The 23,412-nt window shown below is 39.4% G+C and overlaps 1 protein-coding gene across 1 annotated transcript in view; it reads right to left on the reverse strand.

The window, feature by feature from the left end:
* Window positions 1-809: 809 nt before the first annotated feature.
* The window catches only part of LOC105691088 (homeobox protein SIX3), a 33,933-nt gene continuing 11,330 nt past the window's right edge, over window positions 810-23,412 (reverse strand). The window contains exons 2-3 of the mRNA XM_012409340.2: window positions 2,301-2,699; window positions 810-1,931 (exon numbers count right to left, since the gene is read on the reverse strand). Of these exons, the coding sequence (XP_012264763.1) occupies window positions 1,538-1,931; window positions 2,301-2,699 (793 nt within the window). The 3' untranslated portion in view covers window positions 810-1,537. The remainder of the gene's footprint in view (window positions 1,932-2,300; window positions 2,700-23,412) is intronic.

Genomic DNA, 23,412 nt, shown 5'->3' on the forward strand with positions numbered 1-23,412 from the left:
TATAGCATTTCATTTGAAGCATGATAATAATGATAATAATGATTTTGATAATCATCAGAAATCGGTTATGCGAAAATAATAAGCGTAATGATGTTTTTTTTTTTTCAATTTTCATTATTCTTTAATTTTTTAATTTTTTTTTTCTTCAATTTCTTGCTTTTTCTTTCTTTTGCTATATATGTATATATATATTCTTATACATATATATATATATATATATATATAAGTATATCGATGTCACTATCTACAAAGAACTGGCAATATTTTCTTCATCTTCTCTTTCATCATTGTGGTTTTCTTTTTTTTCCAAATTTTTTCCGTCGCGCGATGATACTGAATAATATATAGGATATCAATTAACATAATAGACAAAGATCGAGAACAATATACAAGCTTTTTTTAGTTATCAAAAAATTCTTTTGACGATATATATGTATATATATATACCATATATATTATATAGTATATATACGTATAATATAGAGATAGTATCGTTATTAAATTTAATTTTTGTCGTCTCGTGTGGTTTTTTTTTCATTTTTTATTTTTATTTTGTATTATTATTATTTTTTTTCTCAAATCAATGATTCATATATTTGTATATCATATGACGTATGTATATATATGTATATTATATAATAATTTAAAGTATACATAATATCGACTTTGCACATAATATTCTATATATATAATATTATATATTTACAAGCGGCGCTCACTTCACAATCATGATGATGATCATAACCATCATCATCATCATTATCATTAAATTTGTAATAGTAAATAATTTGACGTGTTTGTGTAGATTCTTTTTTTTTTTTAATTTCTTTATTCGCGTCGTTACGACGACGTCGCGCGTCGAGCTTTCTGGACCTATAAGTATTATTATTGTTATTATTCTTTTCTCTTCCATATTCCGTTTTTTGCAATTTCGTATTTTGCAGATACCTGAAAATTTGTATCTGAGTTTTTTTTTTCTCCCGATTGTTTGATTTTTCTTTTTCTCTTCTCAATTTCTCCATTTTCCTCATTGTTATTGCAACGTAACGTGGGCATTTCAAGTTTCGTAGATTTACCAATATCGCGATGTCTTTTCTCATTCTTTGTGCGCCATTTTGTTCAACTTCTCTTAGATTCGTTTGTTGATTTTATTTTTGTTCCATTAAGAAAAAAAAAAAAGCTGTCACATAGGTATACTCGACGTAATCTAATATGATATATATGTATATAATCATAATTATCACTATCACTATCATTATTGTTGTTGTTATTATTATTGTTATTACGATTATTATTATTATTATTATTATTATTATTATTATTATTATTATTAATATTGTTATCATGTAATATAGTCATAATCATATTCATCGTCGTCATCGTCGTCGTTATTATTATTATATTGTTGTTGTTACGATTATTATTGTTATTGTAGTTATTATTATTGTTATTATTGATATTACTATTATCGTTATTACTAATTTTATCAATACATCGTTTGGGGGTATCTATGATATATTTTAATGAAATTTGCGTATCACGCGGGCGAGAACGGTCTGTGAATTTGTGGTGGTTTTGGATTAGGCGGCGGCGTCGCCATCCTTATCAATCCTTGACCTTGGTGATGACCTTGGGGTGTTTGTTGCGACGAGGGTGGACTACCCCTTGACGAGGGGGTGTGGGGACTCGGGACCGCTACTCTTAACGGACCCGTTACCGATAAATTCGTTGCTACCAATGGGGGACTGTGAGCTTCCGACAGACTGTCCGATAAACGAGACACACCGCCGTCGGACAAACGCGAACCTTCGGATAACCTTGATATCCCGTCCGGCAGTTGGTGTTGAGGGTGCGGATGGTGAAGGAGACCTTCGTGAGGGTGCAAACGCTGTTGTTGAGGCGGTGGCGCTAAACCCAGAGGATCTGGAAGCCTGTAATTATATAGAAAAAAGAAATGAGGATTTCTCATCTCTTCTATTTTCTTTTTTTTGTCGGTTTCTTATCATCGGAACTCATATGCCGCTCTTGATCCTTGGAAGGAGTCGAGTTTCCGTTAACGGTGAACGTGAAAATTTTGACGGTGAAAAAAATACTCTCCAAACGTTCTCGAAAAACAGACGTTCGACCGACGTAAACTTGGTGATAAAAAAAATTACAGCGATTCCAAGATGAGCCGACCTAACAACGTCAAAGTTTCACCGTAGAACGGAGGACGAAAATTTTACCATCGAGATTAACGTCTTGTCAGTTGTTCGGGCGAAGCGATGACGAACGTTCAAATCCGAAGCTGGACGACTTACCTGGATCCAAGATCTCCTCTAGGTCCGACGGCTTGAAAGGGGCTGGTTTCAGCGAGTCGGAAAATTCCGCCGCCACCGATACCGGGGTGATTGTTGTGCTGCGGACTGTGGGGTCCGAATCTGAAGCCCGTCGGTGGATATTTGAAAGCCGGTGCGTGGGCGAAACGAAATTGCGACTGGGTCGGGTCGAAGCGAAAATTCAACGGTGGCGGCGGCAGAGGCCCCAACGGACCCAAAGGTACGGGGGAGGGTTGGTGGGTCGGGGGAGGCGAGCTGGACGGCGACGGGGGCGAGGTCCCTCCCAAGGATATGTCGGAGTCCTCCGAATCGCTGCCACCGGGTCCGGGACTCAGGGTCCTCCTCTGACTTCCGCCTCCCGGTCCCGAACGCTGCTGCATTCTGGAACGATACAAAAGACAAACGCAAATTAGCGCTAGTTTATCATCGGCGAACGGCGAATGTTTTTCTCGCCTCTCGGCGATTTTCGAAAAGAATTTCGAGCGAATCGATGCGGCGCGATCGCGTTTTATAACGGCTGCCTTTCGCGGGGGTGTCGGAAACGTTGGGTGCAGGCACGCTATTGTCGGGGTAGTGGTGACGGCGGTAACGGTGGTGGTAACCGTGTTTTCGCTGCTAATTGAGTCGCGACTCGACTACACGTAGAAAGAGGAGGCGGAGGAGGAGGACGAAGAGGAGGTTCGAGGAGGTTGCCATGGCGACAGGAGGTTACATCCGAACCCGTGCCGCGACCGAATACGACGTTGAAACCCGTAAAACCTCAACCGCAGGATACACCGCGAAAATTTTTCGCTTCTCCATTCGTTTTCGGTTCATTGTTTTTTTTTTTTTTTTTTCTGTTTTTTTTTCTTTCTTCGATATTTACTCCCCACGTCTCACCGCCGAATCGGGAAGGAAAAAACCAAAAGACTCCCGCTTCTTGGGCATCCCACATATTCACGAATGCATTCAGGTATGATATACCTAATCACACGACTCTACCGAAACGCGAGAAATCTAAGAAAAGACAAAAAGAGAAACCAAAAACGGAATTTTTTTTTTTTTTTCTTCTACAGAGGGACTTAAAAGCATCGAGTGAGAGTCGGTCATTAGAGGGGTGTGTCTTTACCGAGAAATACGTTTATAAACGATGACTTGTCAACTTTGATTTTTTTCTTTTCGATTTTCTTTTTTTTTTTTTTTTTCGTGTTCTTCGCAAGGGTAGGAACAGAAATAAAAAAAAAAAAAAAATCAACCGTATCTTCAACCTCGTGGATAACGACAGTGCAGCTGATCGTTGTCCAACGATTTGTACGATGTATAAGTTTTCGACGACGGTTAATTTAAATTTATTCGATCGAGATTCTTTTTGTCTGAAATTTTTTTCGAAACTACCCCGTACCCCCTCCTTTCGTTGGGCGGGGGGCGAGGGGTGGGAGAATGGGAAGCAAAAAAAAAAAAAGAGACGTATTTATACAATAGTTAGAAATTGATGGTGGCGATGCAGAGAACGTATTACGGGGAGTCCAGAGGATATCATTTTAACAAAATCGTACCCCCCTCGTCGTGTTATTGGACACCGTAATATGGAGCTAGAAATTTAAGTATCGAGTACACATACGTACGTATACCTAACCTAACCTAACCTATTATAGTATACAAATCGTGTGCCTATCTTCGCACATCTATGTATATACATGGGGTCTAGTGCAATTCACCCCACGATAAATACCCCGGTGTATATTATATACTTTCTAATTTTTTTTTTCTTTACTTTTTGGTTTTATTTTACGACCCTTTTTTTCTTGTCTCGACAATGGAAATCCGCGGGTTTTCAGCGGTGTACGTGCACGCGCATACCGACGTACATTTCACGTGCGTATAGATCATCGTGATTATTATGATTATTATCATTACATATATATATATATATCGTTTGAAGAATCTGAGCTGCTGCTGCTGCTGCTCTAAAGCATCGTTACAATGGGTAACGTGATACCCCGTATACAGCCGGGCGAGGAGGGCGCGTGATTTGGAGGAGAGGTGTTTTTTTTTTTTTTTTTCTAGTGTTTGGTTTGGATTTTTATTTTCCTTTTCTTTTCTTTCGATTTGTCTTTTTTCTTTTCTTTTCTGTTTTTTTTTTTTTTTTTTTGCTATACGCTGTTCGTTTTTAGTAGCCGCTAATAGAGACGTTAAAACGATACCGCTCTCCTTGCCCTTCTCGACGAGCTGCTGCATTTCAACCCCCCTTCCTTCTACACGTAGTTCAAAATTCATTCTTTCTACTTTTGGTTTTTGTTCGCCTGTATGCAGTGTAGTCGACCTCGTCATTTTTCGCTTTAGGATACGGACACCACCGGCTAGATGCTCACTTGCGTTACACGGTTGTTTGTCTCGTTTTACTTTGATTATTTTTCTGATTCTTTGAGAAAACAAATATTCAAATAATATACCTATACGTACGAAAGGAAATGAAATTATCTGCCTTTTTTTTTTCAAATTTTTTTTTTTTTCTCATTCGTTTGTTTTCATGTTTGTGGAATTAGGAAGTTACATGTACAGTGCGATTAAGTTTGAATAGGTAGGTAATTGTTATTGTATTATATATACGCGTCCGGTTGAAACGAATAAATGAAAGAGAATAAAAAATGTAAAAAAAAAAAAAAATCAAAAATGAGTAATGAAAACAAGGAGGCTTGTATTCCACGGAGTGGAGAAAAAAAAAAAAAAAAAAAGAAGAGAGAAAAAAAGGGAAAAGGGAGGGACTCGACTGCAGGTACGCGATGATTTGCAATATTTTCTAAATAAGTATATGGATTATATATATATATAGATATGATACATCAGCCTGCTCAACGCATTTTCTGAGCTCTTCGCTTCGAGGGCAAGTTCTTAAAACGACAGACGGTGTTCGCGGTGAAAGATCGCCGGAGTTAGGAAAAATCGAAATTTCGATTCCAGGGGGTTGAAAGTAGAGTGACAAAAACGAAATGCTTTCGTTCGTTTTCGATGGAAGATTTTCTCATCAAAATATCGAAAAGAGTGCGATCGTCGAGGACACAAGACGTGGACGGAGAAAAAGAAAAAAAATTGAATAAATAATTTGTCCGACGCGTCCGCCATTTGGAAAACCCGAAACGGGAATCCGAAAATCTCTGACAAACGGAATTATTATTTTCAATTCTCACCGTACACAGATTTTTCTTCATACACCGACCGCTTTTTACGCGTGTGCTCGCGTGTGTGGGTGAATAATGTTTTTTAGAAATTTTTGACATGGGGGACAAACAATCTTTCGAGTTGAAAAATGGTCATCTAAAGTGTTTGCCGAAGTCCCCATATTACTAACTGCACGGCAGCAGCAGCAGCAGCCGCGTCGCTTCTCCTATCTTTTTTCTCTTTTCTTTTTTCTTGCTCTTCTCCTCTTTTTTCGGGTGTCGTGGGAAAAATCTACGAAAATTAAGTACTCCTCGTCCTTGATCCTCAGGGAGACACGTATTTACTCCCACACCTATACTACAATGAGTGTACGCACATGTGTGTACACGCGCGTGTGTATCCTTAATCCCTGTTGTCTCAACCGAGAATTTTTACATCTCCTTTGAAAATTTGAAAAACGTCCAAAAACGTACGCACGATTTGTAAAATTATCCCGTCCATCATTATACTTATTCGCGTTCCAACTGCACCGCTGCTGCCGATCCGTCTCGATCGGTCATCCTAATCCCATTTTCCTTCCTGCCAAAGGTAATTATACTTATCACGGTGAAACGAAACTCCGTTCGTGCTTGTAAATTTTTCAAGTCCCATCTGTACCGCCGTTGCTCTTCTTACACGGTATACCGTAAGTATCCTACGCTCGGTTCGCTGTTTATATATATAGATATACACACACCTCAGGGGAGGTTGGAGAATTTTTTTTCCAACGAACCGGGATAAAACGGGTAATTAAATAAACGATCGGGGGGGGGGGGGGGGGGGGGGGAACTGCTGTTACACGGTTCATTGATTTTTACAAATTTTTCCGACGCTCCTTTCCACCTTTTTCCCTTCTCTTTTCTTCCCCTCCCCCCCCCCCTCTCTTACTCTTTCCGTTTTTGCAAAATTGCAATTTCCAGGTATATTTACATACATCTGTGCGTATATATATATATATATATATATACGTATACATAGGTATTCCTCATTATGTACTTTGCTAGGGGATAATTAGGTACGACGGGGGTAGATTCAGTCACCTACACAGGTACATATTTAACGAACCGTTTATATACATTTCTGTGTAATTAGACTCGGTGCGGGATGCTGATTTTTCCCCAACTACTCACGGAATTTCGGTAGCTCCTTTTCTCGTTTAATTATTTTTGAAAAAATTTATAAATCAACGTCGCAACGATTATCGCGTGTAATTTATATTCATGGTGTTTCAGCGTCGGGAGGATTCCGGGTTACGTACGGGTGGTGTCCTCGTAAAAACGGTCATATCCCGACAATAAGACGCGCTTATGTCGTATGAATATGTACGTACACACTCGCTATTATATCCACGTAGAAACGAGATGAGAGGAGAACAGTCGCTAGGATCTTGGAAATCAGGGGATGAAGGGACGTCACGGGTAAAGAGGATGTTTGCCAGCAAACACCATAAGAGGGCTCTTAACAGATTCTCTCTCTCTCTCTCTCGCAGCCCAGTTGCTTTTTCTTTATTTTCCTTCTCCCTCCGCTCCCGGTCCCATGCGATATATTATAACATACCTCTGTTTTTCCTCCTCTCATTTCCCTCGCTCCCATTTTCTGCGATACTTTGTTCGATTTCTTCGCTTCTATAATATACTCCGCCGAATTCGACGTCGTGGAGCGGAGAAGGGAAAAAAATAAAAAATCAAATCAAATAAAATAAAATAAATGAAAAGAAGAAGAATGAAGGGACGAGAAACGAATACGTTTAAGTGTATCGTATTTAATGTACGATCTTTTGCTGAATGGCGAGTTTGATTGGGTCACGTGCCCCCCGCACTTGCGGTGTCACGGATCTCTTCATACATGTATGTATACCTAAGGATATAATAGTTTAATAGATATCTACGGACGGGGTACAGCTTTTGATTTTGCTCTTGTTACGGTACCTACTTTCTCACTTGAATCGTCGGCAGCAGCTTCGCGTCGAGTAGTTCTCGTTTGTAGGTACGACACTTTGCCACGTTCAAGGGTTCAATGTGTACTACACGTATACATATATATATTATACATAAGTATATATATATATATGTATATATATATGTTCGTAGTACATAAGGGAGCGAACGGCGGAACGTTCTTTCGAGTGCTCTTCCAATTGATTATTCACTTTTCCCAATTATACGTCTACAGTATTGCATCTGATAGAACTAAGTTGTCGAAAATCCGCCAGATTCGTCTCATAGGTCACGCGATACTTACCGTCTGCAAGTGACAAAAAAAAACGTAAAAACAATAATAATAATGACAACAATAATAATGAAACAGTCCGACGAGAAGTGCATCTAGTATGTGGGAAAAAAAAAGAAAAAGGAGAATTCGACCTACTCAGATTCTGTACGGGTAACGGGCCGTGAAAAATCAAAAAACGATTTTTCGTTTTTTTTTTTTCTTCTTCTTCTTCTTTCATTTCAGGCGTGTAATTTGACTTTGCAGCGGTGGATGTATCGCGATATCGCATGACAAGAAAGGAGAGAGAGAAAAAAGAAAAAAAAAAATAGAAAAAATCGAGCGAGACGGGGGATGAGTGGAAACAAAAAATATTTGAGGGTAAGACGATATATACATGTACAGCGTTTTTCGGAAGAACGATGAAACAAAAAATATGGACGGGGGGAGTGAGAGATAAAAAAACAATGTTTGAAACGATTGTACATGTGTGATGTACAATTATTACGGAGACGCGCGTTGCGAAAAGAATAAAAGGTGAAAAGAGGATGAAATATTTGAGATAAATATGGATAAAAAGTGGGCGTGACGATAGAAGATGAGAGGAGAAGAGCGCGTCGCTACGGGTGGATGGATATAAGATTTCACATAGGTTATATATATATATATATATATATACGAATATCAAATTGGCGGGACTCGATCCTTCCTTAAGCCCTTGCTAAATTACCCCGTAAGCCTTTTGACCGCCGTCTCTATTTCCCCCTCGTCGTGGTGTACATTGGTGTACATATGTACAACTAGATATACCTGTACCGACAACTATGCGTGCTTCATATTTTCACGGTGGGCAAAAGCAGCGCAGCTCGCTCACGCTTTGTCGTACCCGAATACCTTCAGACACTCCGAGTGAAATAAAGAGAGAGGGAGGACGGGAAGACTTTGTCCACTAAATTCTCTTTAGTTTGCTTTGGTATAGTTGAGTTTAGTTTAGTTTAGTTCAGTTTACCTCGATTTGGGTTGAGTTTGGATAGGCTAATTCGTAGACTGTAACATAGGAGAGGAGAGGAGAGGAGATGAGAGGAGAGGAGAGGAGCGAGGCGGAACGAAAGGGACGGGGGAAAAGTAGAGAGAGAGAGAGAGAGAGGATTGGAGGGATGATGCCGCTCCGTCGGCGTATGATCATTTTCTACCTCAGTAATAACCTGGAAACCCCCACAGGGCTTAAGATTTCAATCCACCAAAGAGAATGTTCCGTTTCTACAAAATTACACTCGCTTTACCTCAGCGAAACATCCCGTCCCAGTTCCTCGATCTCATCCTACGGTATACCCCGCGCGTTATTATACGATGTTACACGGTATGGTGTACGCCTGTACAAAAGTTAGGCGAAGAAAAATCGCGAACTCTCCTCCGTGATTCGAGTGAAAGAGAGAAGAAGAAATTCTTAGCTTCGCGAGACGTTCCCAAACCCACTCTCCAACGCGAGTAACTGTATCCGATAAATTTAAATGGAATTCTGTACACGACGAACGTCAATTTGTCCCGATGCGTGTATAAATCATCAAAAGACCTTACATGCATACATATATATATATATATATATATATATATATATATATATATGTATAGCGGGGGGGTGGAATCGGCGGTCTGAGAACTATACGAGTTTATCTGCGTATAGGGGTGATTCGATTCTCCATAGTTTTAACATAGTATACATTATACGTGTACGCGCTTGCTCCTCTACCCCGAGGGAATGGACGTAACTAAAAATTTAAATTTAACGCAATTTCGAACGATTACCCTCCCCAGTCAGTCAGTCGGTCGTTCGTTCGGTCGTTGGAGTTTCTCTATGATCCCTTTCCCGTCTTTTTCTTTCCCCCCCGTTCCCCTCTTCCTTATTCATTTCTCTATCGCTCTCTCTCTCTCTCTCTCTCTCTCTATTCTCAGCGACGCGCTGATTCAAGGAGGAGAGAGTCCTTGATTGGCTTACATTGTCGATGCTCAACAGTTTCATGCTCGACTGACCAAAAATGAGGGGATATATCATTGCCAGATATCATATACCTAAAGCTTCACGGTATATATAGGGGGAGTAATACCCGCTGTATTACCTCGGTAACGTTTTCATGCCCTCGGGCGTTTAAATAAAGAGAAAAAAAAAATGAATGAAATAAAAAAAAAAAAAAAAAAAAAATAGAACAGAAGAAAATAAAACTGCACAGATCGTCTCATCTACGATAGGGGTAAAGATCCGGGGGGTGGCATACGTACAGAGGATTATATTTAAAGTTGCGATTTCAAACCCCCCCCCCCCCCCCTCCCCCACCCCCTCACCCTGTGCAATCACATCAAATGTACGTATAGTTTTTCACCCTCTCTTTCTCTCTCTCTCTCTCTCTCTAGGTTATCGTTATTACTATTGTTATGATTATTATTATGATTATCATGATTGTAACCATACATATATATGTAACGTGGACGTTATAGGTATAAATATCGAGAAAAGTTTCGTCATACGATACGTTCTCGTTCTTCTCAATATAATATATAGGTGAATACATGGGTATGTATGTAAAATATTTTCGTTACCATGAGTATAGTTAAACCCATGGGTGCCTGTGCGTATGTATACATACATATGTATTTATATATATATATATATATATGGGATAGGTATATAGCGTGCGCTGTTACTCTGCAGGATCACTGGAAAGATCCTATCTCATTGAAGCAGGACGAGGACGAGGACCAGGATCAGGATCGGGATCAGGATTGTTGCACGAGGCGTAGTGTTACCTTACACCGGGGCCTATGTGTATGGGCATGTATATATGTATATCTATATATCCATAGGTATGTACGGTTTTTATGTACTTCTAATTTGGGTATCGCGTATACACAATATATACCGTACGAGTACCGCGTTGACCGAGAGAAATAATTATTTTATTTTCAATACCGCAGATGTTTTATGATATTAATGTATATCTACTATTTTCTGAAGAATCGGCGAGGCCTTTTACGAAAGTAACAAAAAATTTGCTGGAACGGTAGCGAATATGATGAAATTAGGGACGTACGAAATAAAAGTAATGAGAGGAAAAAGATGTTTTTCTTATTTTTGTTTTACTCATTACGACGTTCTAATTGTTCTCTTTTTTGTTTTGTTTTGTTTTTTTTTTTTATTTTTCTTCTTCCCTTCCTTTATGTCTCTCGGAAAGAAAAGATGGAAATTAAATCTGTGAGGCTAAACGAGTCGAGTGAAGAGAAAGAGGAGAAAAGATTGAGGAAAAGAAAAAAAAAAAAAAGAAAGAGAGAAAAAAGAATGCAGGGGACGATAATTTTATTTTCACGTAATAATAATGTACATTATAGATATAATGGAATTGTAAGTCCTTAAGATTCGTTATCAATATCCACCTCTTTTTTTTTTTTTTCAATTTGCTTTTCTACTTTCATCCTTCGATAGACGGAATTACACGGAACGGCGTGCGAAATACGAACGCAACCGGGGGTGTTTTAAAAATGAAGTAAAAAAATAAGAATACGATAAGTTGAAAGGACAAAAAAAAGAAAAAGAAAAAGAAATTGAAAAAGAAAAGAAACAGCAACTTGTCTCGCGGGGTAATGCAGTGCGCAGGCATGAATTAGCTAAACGAATAAAATTTCTTCCACTCGCTAGCCCCTTCGAGAAGTCGCTTTTCCCTTTCCTTCAACCCTCGGGAGAGAAATTTTTTTTCTAAAATGACGACGAAGACGACGACTGATACGAGAATTGAAAAGCGGAATAACTTCGACTTCCCTATTTCGTTATACGAATAGGTATGCGTGTATAAAGACAGAGAGAGAGAGAGAGAGAGAGAGAAAGACAAAAATCAACCCCTACAAGTTGCTCAGATTTTACATCCCGCTGCACCCTTCGCTGCATTTTTATACATACCCATGTAAATACATAAAATATGTACGTTGTCGAGTTTGTCTTCATGTTCATTTTGTTATTTTTATTTTCAGAAATGTAACAGAAATATTCCCTCCCACGTACACCTGTACGCAAAAGTTGTACAATTTTTAATCACTGATCGATAATCAATCACTTATTCAGTTCAGCCTATTTTCTTACTACACGGTAAAAGAGAAGAAAAAAAAAAAAAAAAGGAAGTACGTAAGAAGAGAAAAGTGAAAAAGCTGAATTGAGGAAAATACGATCATCCCGCAGGACATCGAGTTACACAGGGTCCGTACAGCGTACTCCACAGGGATTTTCCAAAGAATCAATTCCGAAACGATTTTCGGTGAGTTTTTTTTTTTTTTTTTTTTTTTTGCTTCCCCAAAGGTTCGTTGATTTTCCTTGAAGGGTCATAGACGTATATTCCTCCGTCCACCTAGATATACACGGAGCGAAGAGCGGACGCAGAAAGAGGAAAAAAGAAAAAAAAAAAAGAAAAAAAGATGAGTAGAAAGAGGTAAAAATAAAGAAGCATAGAAGTGGGAGCAAAAGAAGGAAAACGTGTACATGGAGGTCCTTCTTCGACAGCGTGCGCAGGACTCCCTAAATCAATTTCGGGCAATTTCCCGACAAGAATAGGACCTCTCGAACGACAACCGGAATTGACCTTCGCGAAGGACCTTTCCAATTTTAACTCCGCCTTATCCGTGTACACAAACGCGACCACCTATAATACGCACGTCTGTACGTCTACACGTGCGTTACACGCGTCTCTATACGTATATCCGTCGCATGAAAACGCGAACGCGATTTTCCGCGAGAAAAGCTCACGACGTACGGGCGAGTCACCGCCCGTGTACGATACGCGGTGTGCTCGGACCCCGTAACGCCGTCGAATTAAACGCCTCCTTCTTCCCTCCACCCCCTGACCGTATCGGGATTATTGTCATGATTTTCGCCCGTCATTATTATTATTGTTGTTATTGTTGTTATTGTTATCATGATCACGCACCGTCGTCGTCGTCGTCGTATGGGGGGGGTGGCGCTGATCGAATCGTAGAATTTCTTTTCACCGGAAGTACCCGATCGTTTTGACCGGTGCACCTCTCTTCTCCCTCGTAGCGATATCCCGATCCTTCTACCATAACTGAAGGGAGAAGTGACGAGGGATTTTCGACATTTTCAAAGTTCGAAAATATCGTTTCTCTATTTCTTTTTTTTTTCTTTTTGTTGCGGTATTTTTGCCCTGGTACCGTGAAGCGTGCGGAATCTCTTCCCGAGGGATGTTTTTTTTTTTTTTTGTACCTTTTGTCTCTATGTTTTTGGTTTGTTTTTTTTTTTTTCTTTTGGTTGCGTCATACTCGGATATAACCGCGATGTTATTTTACGATGCTACGTATAGAAATAGGTGATGCTCAGACGGCGGCGGGGTGAACGAGAGGGGTTGGTCGGGGGGTCGCAGGGGTCTGCTGCAGGAGTAGGTTATACGTTCCTCGTCTACGTGTAGAGGGAGAGATAGAGAGAGAGAGAGAGAGAGAGAGAGAGAGAGAGAGGGAGAGAATTTGTAGCTAGTTAAATTATTACGCGGAGGATGTACACAGACGGTAATATCCCGAGGGATTTATCACCCCTCCTCTGTACGCTTTCCACTTCTACGTTCCCCCTCGCGCCGCATCCAAGTACACTTGTTTCCTCGCCACCGCTGGTCCTATGAACTCTGAATTCCTCTCTCCCCGCGCACAGAAACGGGCCCCCGGCTCAGCCCACCGTAAACTCGATCTTTATTGCGTATCGTCGTAGGTGTATTATCACGCGGTCCGAAAACAACGGAGGGTGCGTTAAAGTGTAAAACAATACACGCGTAAAATGAAAATTGAAAATGGAAAATGAGAAACGGGAAATGGGAAATGCGAAGTAAAAGAAGAAAAGTTACCCGCAATATTGAGTCTCGTAAGTTTCGTGTCATGTAATGTATTCGCTGCGTCCCGCGTGTGTTTTGCGGCAATGATAATTGAAAATAATTATAAAATCGTTACAACGGCTCTGCGGACGATGTATATATATATATATATATCTGTTAGTCGAGAGCCATCCCTGATGCATGCTAATATATTCAATATCATTATCTCCGAGGATTATAATGAAGATTTTCGAAACTTTGACAATTTTAACGCGCCTTACAATCACGAAGGATAATTATAAAATTTTCCCTAGCTATATCATACGATGTTTGAAGGACGTCGGGATTCCCTTTTTTTTGTTCCATCGAAATTTGAACTGCTGAGAAAATCGGTGAAAAATCGAACATTTAAGAAAGATATGTGTTAGGTTGGTATACGAATATACGTAGTCGATAAATATATGTAAAATTTGTTAGAGAACAAACGCGTTTATATACTCCTAGTTCGCGCTCTCTGGCTCGACAACCTCGCCATCAAATGGCTGAGTTTGATCCTATCTTTCGCGTTTACACAAAAAGCCGTAGAATTAAAGCAGTATAGAAGCAGCGATCTTTCCCTCCCGTCATTCCCTCTCTATACCACGACGACGCTGATGTGTAAATTCACGTGCGTGTGTGCGCGCGTGCGTTGGTGTGTGGGTAGACGTGCGGCACGTAGGCAAGGCGCGAGGGTAATTATCCACATCAACGCAAACAAAAAGCACCAACGGGCATTGCATAATAATCATCGCGTACACCTCCTATAAGTATATAGGTGCATGGGAAATACGGTGGTTAAGTAGGAGGGGGGGGGGGGGGGGGGGGGCGAAGGAGGGATCGCGCGCTTGATGTCTACTCAGTTTTGTAATTGCCTCCTTATCCGAAATCGCACGATTAATTTCACGTTTTAATAATAATACCTAGATACGTGTACCGCGCGTATATACGCGCGCTTACGCCCAACCTAACCCCGACCCGACCCGACCCGACCCGACCGTTTTTAAATATCACGATCTGAGTGGAATTCGCGAAAAATAATTCGCACGTAAGTTTTGTGTACATAGGAATTATTTTTCCTCCGATCGATTCGCATTCTTTCCCTTTCGCTTCGTAAGGAAGGACGTGGGTTTAGGGATTTTTTTTGTATCCTCCCCTCTCGTTAGGATTTCTTTTCGCATACCTTTGGCGATTCGTATGCGTTTTTAATACGGACGTATAATTCGCGAAACTGGACGGCGAAAGTTTTGACGGACTGCAGCTGCAGCCGTCGCAGGACGATGAAATTTTTTTCCCGTCCCGATGTGCTCCTTTATTTCATCCTTTTTGCCACCTTGTATAACCGTTCGCGTAAAACGGACGGAGCATCCATTCCCCTGCGGTATTCGTTCCGTTTATGTGTAACGATTTTTTGAACGGAACATCGTTACACACGTTACACATGGGTATGTACACACGTGGGTGTACGTTGTACATAGAGTTTCATGTGTAACGATGACCACGTGATACGCTTAGGGGATACCGCGTACAACACACGTATTATATTAATGTACACCAAAACGCGAAGCACTTTGCAGTTTATCGTACTGTGAGATCTTGTTGCCAGAAAGTGTCGCTTTTCCCCTCAAATTATAACCCGCGGCGGCCATTTTTACTCCCGGATATGACGTCGCTTTTACCTCCTCCTCCTCCTCCTTCTCCTCCTCCTACTACTGCTACCTTTTCCCTCACTTCTACCCCCCTGCTGCTCCAACTACACCTATATCACCTGGATATACACGAGGATATATATACCTATAACAAGAGACGCCCATACAGTTATTACCGAGATATCAACGACGATCTTCGTGTATTCGTTTAAAAAAACTATACTACCTGTACATACCTACCTGTATAAGATATATATATACATTTATTTATATATACCCACGTATTCTGGGGCGGCGCAAAAAAAAAAAAAAAAACGACTATTCTTTTTTCTGCGTCTTATACGAAAGTATATTAGTTCAACATGTTTTAAGAGCCTCCTCCGAAGTTCGGCTCGAAAGAAAAATGTTTGGGGGTTGCTCGACGTGTTTAAAAATTTTCCAAAATTATCAAGAACGGAATTCTTTTTCTTTTTCTTCTTCTTTTTATATCTTTCTTCTCGTCATTCCGTTGTACTTGTTCTAGGTTGAAAATGATTGAGATTCCAAAAAATTTCGATCTCCAAAAGTTGCTCCAATTTTTCTCTCAACTCTCAACGTAAAGTGTGTGTACTCGACACTTTTTCCAACGACATTTAAATCTCGATATTGGCGAACTTGAAATTTTTTGTCCCGAAGTTGCAAAGAATAGAAATATAGCGAGATACTTGGGAGAGGAAAAAGATGATAAAAAAAAAAAAAAAAAATTTTTGTCGCCAAAGGCAAAAATAAAAAACTAAAATAACCAGTGTGTACTGTATTCATATATGCATTATGCACATGTGGATAGGACTAGATGTGTATATATTAATAGAATAAGGAGGTCAATTTTAATAATTGTGTTATGCTTTTATAACCGACTAAAATAGGCGGTCGTTTCTATTCCGATGTGCTACGTACCTACGTATGCCTACCTACCTACCTACCTACCTACCTCTGAAGTGGTAATTGCTCATGGGGTACTGAATTATCAAACGGATCTGGACACACAATGCCTGTTTTAGCTTCTCTCTCCCTCGCTCTAACGTATACTATACATATATAGGCTGCATATAATTTTCATTACACGGACTGAAAGTGGGAGTAGCGAAGCTTGTTCTCTTCTTCACCTTGTTAAACCTGAAACTTACGTACGTCTCCTATACATATACATGATACATACTTCTGAAATCGAGATGCGCTTTTTTTCAAAATAACTTTCGAAATGGTCGACGACGCCTGTGTATACGGTTAGAGTCGAGCCGGTCAGTTTGAAAGTTGATAAAACTAAGAATTTCTGTTCGGAAAAAAAAAGAAGAAATTCATTTTTCTCAAAAATAATTTTTTTTTCTTCTCGTTCGTATCGTTTCGTGTTTCGAAACCGCACGCTGCACCGCACCGCAGTTATACATGTGTACGTACGATATAGTACACGAGTATAACGGAACAAAATTATATTTCAATTTGTTAGACCTCGTACGTTATTTTAAAATGAAACGCCTTTGGTGCGTTAGGTATGAGAAAAAATCAGAAGGTGAGAGTGTGATTGGTACGATGATAATTTATCATTTTCAAGTTGTACGAAAAAAGGAAGAGGAAAAAACGAAAGAGAAAAAGCAACGCCGCTACTCGCTGCTTCCGTCCGCGGTGAAGGTTTATATACAGGTATATGTACATATGTACCTCGGACATATACCAACCTGGTTACCAACGTCTTCTACGGTTTAATACGCCATGTAATTCGTAATTTTATAACATCGCGAGGTAACGCCATGTTAATGTGAAAATTCGAGTCTCGATGCACGAAAATTATAGTTGGCTTTTTGTTCTTTTGTTTTATTCATTCCACGTACATGTGTGTAAATATACGTGTACTTGTTACAGGGTGGTCGATATTCTCGCCTCGTTTCTGGAATTCCACTTTTTTTGTGAATTTCGTCGCGTACCCACGAGGTGTCCAGTTTTGACAAATTATCTTTCACCGACGCAAAAGGTCGTTTTTTATTTGTTTTTCTTTATTTTTTTAAACAAAAAAAATGGTTTTTTTTTTTCGCCAAAAATATCTCGCGATCACCAAGACGTTGTACAGACCCCGCGCGTATCGAGAACGAGCATCATCTTCGCATAAAAAATGTCGAAAAAATTTTTCTAAATAAAAAGTACAGACGAAATTTTTTTTTTGGCATGCATACGTACATCGATGGATATTTATGTATCGAGGAACGAATAAAATCTGTCTGTATGTATAAAACTTCGAATGTCGTCATCAATTTGAGCAGATGTTCTTATAAGTTTTTGTAGTTTTTATATTATATTACACGCGGATGGGCGACAACGCGGCGACGTGTTTCGAGAAAGTAAATAGATGAGAAAAAGAAGAAAAAAAAGAAATGTCGAAGACGAAAAGAAGAATCGAGAAATAAGGTGGAATGGGAAAGCGAAGGGTGGTGGGTAGGTATAGTCGGTAGTGGTTGTTGTCACGTGGTGTTGAAACACAAGAGCCAAAAGTTGACAAGATAAGCCGCGAAGAGCCCCGTTCGTCCCTACGGTTTTTTGTCCAGTTCGGTGCAGTGGTCAGGCCATGTACCCGATGCGCGCATACACACGGCTCACGTACCCGTCTGGGTAGATAAATATATGTAAAGAACGACGATATACGACGATGTGAATCGCAAATTGGATTATAATTTGCCGGAGATAAGTCACGGTGTTCTACGCGGAGTCAGTCGCGGAGCGGGTGCTGGAGAGAAACGCGAAGTAAAAGAAAAGAGAAGAAAGACGGAAACTAAAAAGTAGAAAAAAAAAAAGAAAGGGTTAAAAAAAAAATATATATATATATATGTATATATATATATAAGAGAAGAAGAGTAATTTAGGAAAAAAGTCTGTAACCGAAGAAGAAAATATATATGTATATATAATATATAATTCATAAATGAGAAGAGATATCTCCTTATACCGTATATACCGCATATGTGGATAGGTAGGATATGCCGAGACACGACAGTTGGAATAAGAAAAAGAAGAAGAATATCGCGAATTCCATATGTGATGCGTACGAGTATACATGTGTAACGTGTACATGCGTTACGTATAAAATAATACGCGTATACGTGTGTTATCCTTAGGCTTCGCGCGTTGCTGCCAATTATTTAGTAATTGAATGTAGCTCCCGCGGAATAAGAATATACACATATATATATAGATATATGTAATATAATATACGAACATACGGGCATGCACGGGGAGAATTGTAAAAAAGAAAATACGATGAAAATAAAGAAGAGAAGAGTCATCGTTTAAATTATCATTCCTCGCGTTACCAACGCACGCACACACGAGCCCGCGCGTACCTCGCGACTTACATTTTACACCACGAGGTGTATAATTCACGATGTACGTGGACACATAGATACGGATGCCAGATTTCAAATAGACGAGCCACTCGACAGCCTCGTACAGAAAATGACAAGCTTACCGCTATATCTGTACGTGTACGTGCAGGCTACGTTAACGTTACACACAGAAACGAATGGATGTGTTCACGTGTATCAATGTTCTACGTACATACTTATAGATTATTATGATTTTTCATCATTCGATCGATTATTTATTTGTGTTAATTTTTTTTTTTTTTTTTTTTCAATTTTTTTTCAATTTTTTTTTCAACGATTTCTCACATGTGCAACGAGCCTAAAAATTCACGTGGTTCGTATGATATAAGGAACGCCCGGTATATACGATATTATATTTATAATGTGAGCGGGCGTTTTTTCCTCTTTTATTAAATATCTTTGTTTCTTTTTCTTTTTTTTTCTTCCTTTTTCTTTTTCTTTTTCGATTTTTCTTTTTTGTTATATTTTATTTTATTTGTTTTTTTCTTTCGGGTTTATAATGTGAATATGGCTCTCCACTTAGAGCGGCCATATTTGTTTAATGACGTTGCATAAAACGTGAGCACTGTGTGCGTATATGTATGTATAGCTTCACATTTTGATATTACGTGTGTGTATGTGTGAGTATTTATAGACTAACACAAAAAAAAAAAAAGAAGATTTTCGACGCGAGTTGCAACGATCAACGTATACGTGACGGCATATCATTAACATTAATTATAAACTCCCATGGCTTATTAGGTACCCGAGTCTCGCGTTGATACACATGTGAAAATATGCGCACACAGAGAGCGTTGAAAAGTGTATCGAAGATGAATGGTTTTTTTTTTGTTTTTTCTCTTTCGTTTTGGAGATTTTTCCTTCGAAAATGGCCATTTAAAAAATGGCGAAAATAAAATCTCCAGAATTCGTATGTCGCGAGTTAAAAGATAGTTCGTAATGCAAACGAGTCTTTTATCACATCATATTTACACAAACGCCCCTATGTAACGTACGTATGTACGTATACGCATATACAGATGGATAGAAATAAATGCAGCGTTAGATTTTCAAACTCCTTTCGAACACCCGTTCGTATTCGCGTATAACGTCAGGATTAAACTCCTGCAAATGGTAATCCCATAGGCAAAAGCAATGTGTACATATGTAATATATATTTTATATATACTTTACGTTTATATATATATATATATATATGTACAGGGGTGTGAGTATAGTCATGTTTTTACTAAGGGGTGACGCCTCGTAACCCCTACGCTTATATTCTGCTAATACTTATGTATACAGACACCGTGTATAGGTGTATACGTAGCAGTCAATTTGTTCATGGTGTTTGCCGTCTTGTTTGATCTTTGAACTCGCTATACGATTGTTTATCTATTTTTTTTTTCTTTTCCGCGTTCTTCTCCCATTCGTTTGATCATTGAGAGACGAAGAAACGGGTCCCGCGGTAAATTGTCGGGTTCGAAATATCGGAAATTTTTAATCCCGCGTATCGAAGGAACACCGCGCGAAATGGCGGACGATAAAAATTGGCGAATCTGTAATTATACGCGGGGCCGCGCGTCGGGATAACGAGGGGCGGCGAGGCGTTGTTTCGCGGGGGTCGACGTAGGTACAATGGATAATATTGGAAACGGTGCTCGTCGTTTGTTCTCCAGATTCTCTTGGCAATTTGTTAGACGGACGCGTGGAACTTCGTTTGTAGGAAAGCGACTGTGTCCCTCTTTTGTCACTATTATGTGTATTGTCGAGTTTCTTAACGTTAACGACGTCTCGTCACAATCCGTCGTCGTCGTCGTCGTCGTCGTCGTCGTCGTCGTCGTCGTCGTTAACACCACGAAACGATCGTCACCTTCGCACCCGCAGCAGGAATTCTGCCCTGACGATTTTTCACACAAAAACCGTCATAGTTTCTCACCCCCTCGCGTACCCCAAACGTATGTACCTTAAGGATTTGGTACAGTTGTAGCTATGTGGAAAATATTTTACATTTTCTTTTCTCGTTTCTATGATATAATAGGTATAAATTGTTTTTGGTTCTTCTTTAACTTCTTTAATTGAAGTAAGTTTTATCTTTTTTTTTTTTGAATTTTTTTGAATGAAAAAAAGCAGAAAGTTCATATCGCCTCCGTGACATCCTATATGTATCTACATCGTTTTCCTAATTTATTCTGTTTTTTTCCCCCCAAATCGCGTTTCATGTATTACGGGTGGCGTGAAAAAAAATTTACGCATGTGTACGAAATGGATATATATTCGTGTATGCGGATACACCTACTAATATAGGTATACATGCATACCTACTTATGCACCGTATTAGTGTTGCGGGACCGTGGCTAATTGACACGCGATATACCTAATAGTGAGAAGGTATCAAAATTTTTGTATATATACATATATATATGTAGGTATATAGATCGTTATACAAGGTGTACCGAATTATATCACAATTTATAACACCTACTCTCCCATCTTTTTCTGTATCACGCATCGGTACGGTGTACAGTCGCATTGTCAAGAAATTTTATTATCATCATGATTATTATTATTATTATAATTATCAATTTCACCGTGATAAATCTGAAATTTAATTTGTCCCGCGGTATACCTATACATACATACCCGTGATACATACATATATGTGCGCCAACCTCAAAAAGTGTCTGCCGCGTATAATGCAGGAAGAGTATAAAGAAAAAATTGAAAAAAAAAAAACGAAGAAGCGCGTCCGAAAATGAAATTGAATAAAAATTATTTGAAAAACGATGTGTATACGTAACACGTGCACATCCGGGCGGGTTAAGTTTGTTAATTTTTCATTTTTTTTTACCCGTTGATAATTTGGTAGAAATACGTATAATATTGCGGTGATGCGTTATGTCATACGTACGTACGTGTTATGTATAAAACATACGAGTCTAAATTCTGATTGAAAAATAAACGAAGTAGGTACAGGTATATTATTTAGCGTGAGATGCACATGGTTAGATATAACGTGGGCGGTAAGCCGGATCGTACGTATGAAATTTTTAAAATCCTGTAATTTCGTCAAATACGTTGTTTTTTTCTCTTTCAATTTTTGCCGCTCAACCACATCGTGTAATATATGAAAAACCCGGCTCGAGATGAAAATGAATTTTTGATTTCGTTGAATAATGGATTAATTTTTTTTTTTTAAGTCTCGCTTCGTCGTGTACTCCGCATCGGGGTGTATCATGGGAAATGAAAGAAACGAACCCGCACGATGAGCCCGAGGATAAAAATAATGAAATTCAATTTCCTTCGTAAAAATCTAAAAGTTCGAAATCTCTCCGTATAAACTATATACTCGTCCGTCATCGATCGCCGCTTTCACACCCCAACCACCGACCCCCGACCCCCGACCCCCTGTTTCTCCTTCTATAGTTCTTCGCGTACACGAGAACGTCGAGTTAAGTTGTCGGCAGGGCTCTAAGTCGATAGTGTTTTGTTTGACCCTATGAGCGAGCTGTACGAACGCCAATAAAAAAGTCTCTCGCGCGTCTCCTCTCGTTTCGTATACATGTTACGTGCATGGAAGTACACTAGACTCCTCTTTCTTTCTCTCTCTCTCTCTCTTCTCTTTTTCTCGTTTCCTCTCTCTCACGCGCAAGAGAGCGACGGGGATTGTGAAGAGAATAAACGGGGGTGCAAACAAAACACACTCGAGTATATCCCGCAGGATAGGGCGATGCTTCTGCTTCTATTTCTACTTCTGCTCGCCCGCCTCTATACTACTCCTACTTCAGCTTTTGCCCCGTGTTGCTGTTACTATACGGTGAATCGAGTGTCACTTGTTTTCCATCCATCGGCGCCAAGAATCCCCGGGGATATCTGCAAAGTACCTATCGCTCTTTACACCACATAAGGTGTATAAATACATACCTATATACAACATACGAAGACAAGTATGTACTCGAAATATTGCGCGCTAAAAAAATACCGAACCCAAAAAACCTTGAATTAAACAAAAAAATCCCTCCATCGTTTCTTTTTTTTTTTTTTTAATTCACACAACGAAAGACCAAATTTTTTGGTACCGGAGCCGAAGGGGGTAGTTTTTCGAGGGGGCGACGGGGTAAGGAGTTACGAAGAAATATTTTCGTCGGTTATATTTTACGTAGGTGTACGTGGCAATCGATCGTTGCAAAAATTTTCCCTTTATATCGGGCTTTTTTCAAGCCCCCCACCGCCGTTTCTACTTTCCTCCTACCACCGTCGTATCCGTCTGTTCCGCCACTCAAATCTGCAGTCAATTGTTTCCAGCTAAACTGTTTACCTATCGGAGGGTGGAGAGAAAGAGAATGACAGAGGAATGGAATAAAGGAAAAAAGAGAAGAGAAAATAGAGATGGAAAGTAAAAGGGAGAAATAGAGAGAGAGAACAAAAAGAAAAGAGAAACACTATACCACCCCCTGTGTATACGTTTTAAGCCGTTTTGTTTACACAACTAAATAGACGAGAAGACTGTTTGTAAATCTAGAATTTGAAAGAGAAGTACGAGAGAGTGAGAAAAAGAAACTAAATAAAAGAAAGGGATCGTTTAAAGGGAGGAGAAAATTGATGAAAATCGCCCTATCCTCGGATAAAAGGAAAAAATTTTCGATGGTATTGAACGGTAACATTTTCGGAAAAAAAAACAAAAAAAAAAAAACGTGCAATCGATGTATACTTTCGCGGTGACGTTCGCAATGATTTGGGATCGGTAGTGTTGTCGCGTGGATTTTTTTTTTTTTTTTTT

The sequence above is a fragment of the Athalia rosae genome, chromosome 7 (genome assembly GCF_917208135.1).
Source record: "Athalia rosae chromosome 7, iyAthRosa1.1, whole genome shotgun sequence".
In the NCBI taxonomy this organism is placed as follows: domain Eukaryota; kingdom Metazoa; phylum Arthropoda; class Insecta; order Hymenoptera; family Athaliidae; genus Athalia; species Athalia rosae.